This window comes from Homarus americanus, unplaced genomic scaffold (assembly GCF_018991925.1).
Source record: "Homarus americanus isolate GMGI-L3 unplaced genomic scaffold, GMGI_Hamer_2.0 scaffold48416, whole genome shotgun sequence".
Lineage (NCBI taxonomy): Eukaryota > Metazoa > Arthropoda > Malacostraca > Decapoda > Nephropidae > Homarus > Homarus americanus.
Genome location: NW_024736097.1, coordinates 128,348 through 134,247, shown reverse-complemented (window position 1 = coordinate 134,247; position 5,900 = coordinate 128,348). Strand labels below are relative to the sequence as shown.

The following is a 5,900-nucleotide window of genomic DNA, read 5'->3' as shown; positions in this document are numbered from 1 at the left end:
TCAACACAATGTGACACATCATTACTTTTAATCAAATTAGTTCTATATCATGTACATCTTATATATGGGAATAATGAAAAAAATACAATTAACTTGAAGCATTATCAATTTTGCAAGCACATGAAGTACAGCAAACTGTGTGAATTTCAAAATAACTTCTTCCTACTTTTTTCATGGAAAATTTGTCAATGATACTATTTGTGTCAAGGGAATGTAGGAGGCCAGATTCAATGCATAATAATGAAAGTGAGTTTAATCTGGTTTGTCCCATGGTAGACCTCAGGTGATTTTTCACCCTAGATAGAGTAGAGAAAGACCTCTCTCCTTCACAATTAACTGTCTTAGCACATTCATTTTCGATAGAAATCATAGCTAGGCTGTTCAATCTTGCCTGAGTCATGCTAGAACGAAGATAATTCTTGATGCGTTTCAGTTTAGAGAAACTTATTTCACATGATGCAACAGACACACATATTGTTAAAAAGAATCTCAGGCATAATAACAAGTTTGGCAAGGTTTCACAAAAGTCCCATTTGACAATAAACTTCAGGAACTGCAAGACTGTCCATTTATTTGCTTCTTCAGGTGTGATTTTGGCAGCCTCCACGTGTCTGCGAAGTCGCATAATTTCTACCATGACATCCTCATCAGAAATTTCATTGAAAATCTTGGTCATGCTTGAATTTGTAATACTCCCCTGAAGTTGTTCTTCTTTTGCAGAAAGCAAGTAGCTTGGCTGAATAGCTGCAAATATTGACAAGATGTTATCCACGGCCTCTGAACGAGCATCCAATTCTAGACTCAATCGATCTAAGCATTCAAACATTGATCTCTTCATTTCCTCTTGCATTGTCAGTCCAGCATTCCTAGCCATCTCTCCTGGCATCATTTTCTTTCGTCTTATCCTCCCTCTTGTTACCATGGAGATGCCCATTTCTTCACATTGTGTAGTTGCATATTGAATCGCTCTCTCCACAATTTCATTCCTCTGACCTCGAAGAAACAATTTCAAACCATTGAGCTTTACAGTGCACTTTTTAAGACTTATTCCTTCTGTTTGCAAATACTTCTGTGTGAGATTCACTTTTTCCAGTACATCACACCAAAAAGAAAGATAACCCAAAAAATAAAAATCACATACAGCTTTAAGCAAAACTTCAGCTGATCCTCTTGTGTCAACATTTTCTCTTTGATCCGTCAATGTTTCCAGGGCTATGATCAGCTTCTCAAATTGTTTCTTGAGAGGCTTTACGGCATCATGATGTGCACTCCATCTAGTCTGAGAAAATCTTTTGACTGTTAGGTTCATATTTTCTTTCAGTACTTCCCATCGGTGAGTTGAAAGTGAAAAAAATCAATAAAGTTTCTCTACAGTTCCAAAGAATGTTACACATAAAGGATCGGTTCCAAAAGAGTGTACCCCACAAAGGTTCAAGGAATGATTGGCACAAGGCACAAACAAAACCTTTGGATATATTTCTTTGATTTTCTTCTGAACACCTCCATGAATACCAGCCATAGTTGCAGCATTATCATATCCTTGACTGGGGCAAAAGTTAATGTCCAGTCCATCACTCTCCACATTACTCAGGATATCCTTTGTGAGCTCATTTGCAGTTTTTCCAGCAATAGGAAAGAAACCCAAGAAAGATTCCCTTACCTCAACAGAATCACCTTCAATATGAACATATCTAATCACTTCGGACATCTGATCTGTATGAGAAATATCAGGTGTACTGTCAAAAATAATTCCAAAATACTTGGCCTTCTTGATGTCAGCCAAAATTTTTCCCTTAACATTATTTCCTAGAAGACAGATGAATTCATTCTGGATATTTGGTGACAAATAAGAGCTCACTCTCCTTCCAGATGTCTGAGATGGAATAGCATGCTTAACTTCCAAAAGATGTTCTTTCAAAACAGGATCATAGTTTGATAGTAACTCCACCAGTTCCAGGAAATTGCCTTTGCTTATTGATAACATATCCTCCCTATGACCACGAAAAGGAAGGTTCTGTGGAGCTAGAAACATAGTCACATCCAAAAGACGATGAAGTATGTCTCTCCATTTCTGCCTATCTCTGTCCATTGCACTTGATTACCATGATCAACAGTTCTTTTGAGCTTTAGCCCTGCTTCATGGCACCCCCCTCTGGCTGTTACCCGGGGCGGACCGCCCCCCCCCCCCTTAGTAGGCCACTGGGAATGCCAAACTGAGTACAGTATTTGCGACCAATTCAATTTATGCATTTCAAGTTTAAATACTGATTAGATTATGAGGATTAGCCTCAAGAATTTATGTAAACCCATAGTACTAGTTTTCATAAGCCGATAAGATGAAGTTTCAGAATATTTGCACAGAGGCTCTAAATATGTCACCTACCCCCCTCAGGATGCGAGGAGGCTAGGACAAAAGCCAGAGAACAAGCTTCGCCTCTTCAGGATCACACTAATGAGTGAGGATAAGAAATGGGAAGTTATTCGGCAGGCAAAAAAACTTAGCAAGGAGTGATGCATTTCGGAATATATTCATACACCCAGATCACACAGTAATGCAGAGGGAACAGCACAAAAAAACTCCCCCAGGGCTTGAAGCAGAGGAGGGAGAAGTCGAAGAGGAACAGGGATGAACGTGCGTGGGTTATATACAAGGGAAGGTAGTGGAGGCAAGAGCGCCAGCACAGAGTCAAGGTAAAAATAAGTAAAAGAAAGCGGGACACCTCCACTCGCTCTACCTCACATCCAGGAGGAGGCGAACACCATGTAAACAATGTCATCTCTGACCACACCCCCACAAAACACAAGGGATACAGTAAACGAGGCAACTGCAGAGAATGGAGGGGGCCGGAGTCAATATCAAGACCAGACACATTACAGAGAACAAATTCCGTCTTGAAAGTCGTGTACACTGATACTGGCACGTTCCTTGATTACTGTTTCTAGCTCCCCTCTCTCACAATCTCTCTCTCTCTCGTCATTATAGTTTCATGTTTTTTTTCCGTGGAGAAAATGATGGAAGCTGAAATTCCGGACTTTTGAAGATTTTTAAAAATTACTTCCGGATGAAGATTTCGATGTCCGGGAAAATACGGACGTATGGCAACCCTATCCTTGATAAGAAGAGCGGAGTTTGAAACACTACTGAAGGTAAATACTTCTGCAGGAGGTTTGAGAGTTCATTACACAACTCTCAGAATACTCTGAGACAGCTCACTGTCTGGGCCGGAACTCGTATGAGCCTTGATTTTATGTTAATTTGTTATTGATGCATTCTTTTAGGAACCCTATATGCCTCAGTGCTGTATCGAAATAGGTAGGTTACTTGCATCCTCTCTTGTAAACCATGATGAAAGATACCCACTAAACGCCTCCTCCTTGTCCTAGTCTGAATTTGCACAATTACCATCTCCACGTGCCAGACTTGATACACCCACACGTGTCCTTAATTTTGATTTAGTGAAAGGACAGAGAACCTTAGTTGCAATTCGCCTCTGAGTCTCACTTGCTGCCTTTCTACACAGCTACTTGGTTTCATTTCTGACCCTAGTAAATATACATCTCTTAATCCTGGCAAGTGATTCATTTACAAAAGTTTAGAAGTTGCCCTTCAACTTACAGACTTGATCTTGAGTTTATATATATATATATATATATATATATATATATATATATATATATATATATATATATATATATATATATATATATATATATATATATATATATATATATATATGCAAGTAAATCACTGTAGGTCCGCGTGATCTAGGTATATATATAAATATATTTCTCCATCGCTTATTTTTTTTCCTTTATATGACTTTCCAAGAAAAAAAATTACTTCCTTATTGATCAACAGGTAAAATCAGTTAATAATGCAAATTTATCCTTTTGTAGTTACTATCGTCACATATGAATCTTGAAGTGGTCTCATCATGCATCAAATAACAATTAACTCTGAAGGACAATATCTCGTGATTAGTAGAAATAGGGTTTAGTGTTTGGTTACCACTCCCTCTTCTTGGACTGTGAAGAGATCCATTGGTCTTGGTGGTCGAGTCTTCAACCTGCACGACTAGAACATTGTCTCTTAGAGTTTTTATAAATGGTTGGAGGGTCATCTTATCAAGGTTGTTTTGTGTAGAGTCATTGATACAGTCGCCCATTACCAGGAGGTGGTTAGACTTCAGTGTCATTTACTTTTGTTTATCAACCTTTTGGGGGATAAACGAATTACAGTATCGTCCTCGAAGAATTAAATCATCGTCATCAAAGGGTTAAACCATCGTCATCAAAAGATTAAGCCATCATCCACGAAGAGTCAAATAACCGTCCTTAAAGGGCTAAACAATATTTCGTCCTCAAAGGAATATTTTTCTAAACCATCCTCAACAACGTGTTAAACCATAATCCTTAAAGGATTTACCCTTAGAAGACAATTTTTTAGGACAGACTATGGTTAGCCCCTTGAGGAGGATGGTTTAACCCTCTGAAAACGAAAGTTTAACCCTTTGATGACGAGAATTTACAAAATTAGGACAATAGAATGGACGATGGTTTAACCAAGTGAGGACGGACAAGGGTCCCCTTTGGGGACAATGGTTTAACTGTTTGAGGACGATGGTTTAACCTACTGAGGGCGATAGATTAAACCGTTGAGAACTATGGTTTGCCCTTTAAGGACGAATAAGGATTTAACTCCTTGAGGACGAGCATTTGTTCAAATAATTTTCATAAAAGGGTTACACTGTAGTTCGTCCACAAAGGGTTAATCCAATATTCTCAAAGGGTTAAACCATGGTCGTCTAAACTATCGTCCTCAAGATGTATAACCATCATCCATCCTCAAAGAATTAAATCATAATCATCAAAGTGTTAAAACACCGTCATCAAAGGGCTAAAATCTAGTTTGTCCTAAAAAAGTTAAATATCTCGTATTCCCATGGTTCAATAAATAAATGTCCACTAATCTGTAAATGCATCTTCAAAAACATCTTCCTCTTACACTCTCACCTGACTGGCTATTAAGGACCTTTGTAGAGCAAAATAACTACTGTATGTCCACCAGCTTTACATGTTGCTTCGAGACTATAACTGAATCGTAGCCATTGATATGATCATATAAAGCTAACTTAACAGTCATCTTTTACATAAGAGTTCAGTAACACCTACTTTATCAGGCAATCCATTTACTCTAACCACAACACTATTAAATAAATACTAGCAACTCTTATTGACTGATATGGGAAGTACACATAATATAGAAATGATGCACGTGACCACTTATTCATCTAAAAACAATTACTTTTAAGGATTTGGTATAGAAACTGGGTCACACACTGTAGTTCTATTTATATTATTACGTAAGACACTTTTTCAGGGTCAAGTGTCGAGGAGATTCTCTGCTTTTAGTTCGTGTTATTTTATGAAAAGGATCTGCATGAAATATTGCAAATGTGTGTGTGTGTGAGAGAGAGAGAGAGAGAGAGAGAGAGAGAGAGAGAGAGAGAGAGAGAGAGAGAGAGAGAAATAAAAGATATTATACTCTCATAACATCCGGACCGGTGATGGAGGGTATTCTGAGGTACAGTAGGTGTGACACAGACCCCCATTCTGTTTCATCAGGTGAACGTAAAATTGGTGATAAGACATCAATAAAACCGTAACTTAAAAAAAACATAATTTATATCCAATATTTACGCACAATAAAAATTATAAAATCCCATAAAGATGCAACATAGTTCCAAAAACACAAGAGTATTAAAAGGCTACAATTTACGAACGCTAAGGTTAAAGAGTGAGCTTAAGTAGGAGGTAAAGTCACCCTTAGAGCATCACATCTGTTAGAGCAATCATGCACGGGGGTCCTGCACTGTGTCACAATGTCTTCAGTCGTTTCC

The 5,900-nt window shown here is 38.1% G+C and overlaps 1 protein-coding gene across 1 annotated transcript; it reads right to left on the bottom strand.

The window, feature by feature from the left end:
* Positions 1-1,354: 1,354 nt before the first annotated feature.
* On the bottom strand, positions 1,355-2,089 carry LOC121871955 (zinc finger MYM-type protein 1-like). The gene has a single exon (XM_042374578.1). The coding sequence runs from the start codon at positions 2,087-2,089 to the stop codon at positions 1,355-1,357; it is 735 nt and encodes a 244-aa protein (XP_042230512.1).
* Positions 2,090-5,900: the final 3,811 nt, after the last annotated feature.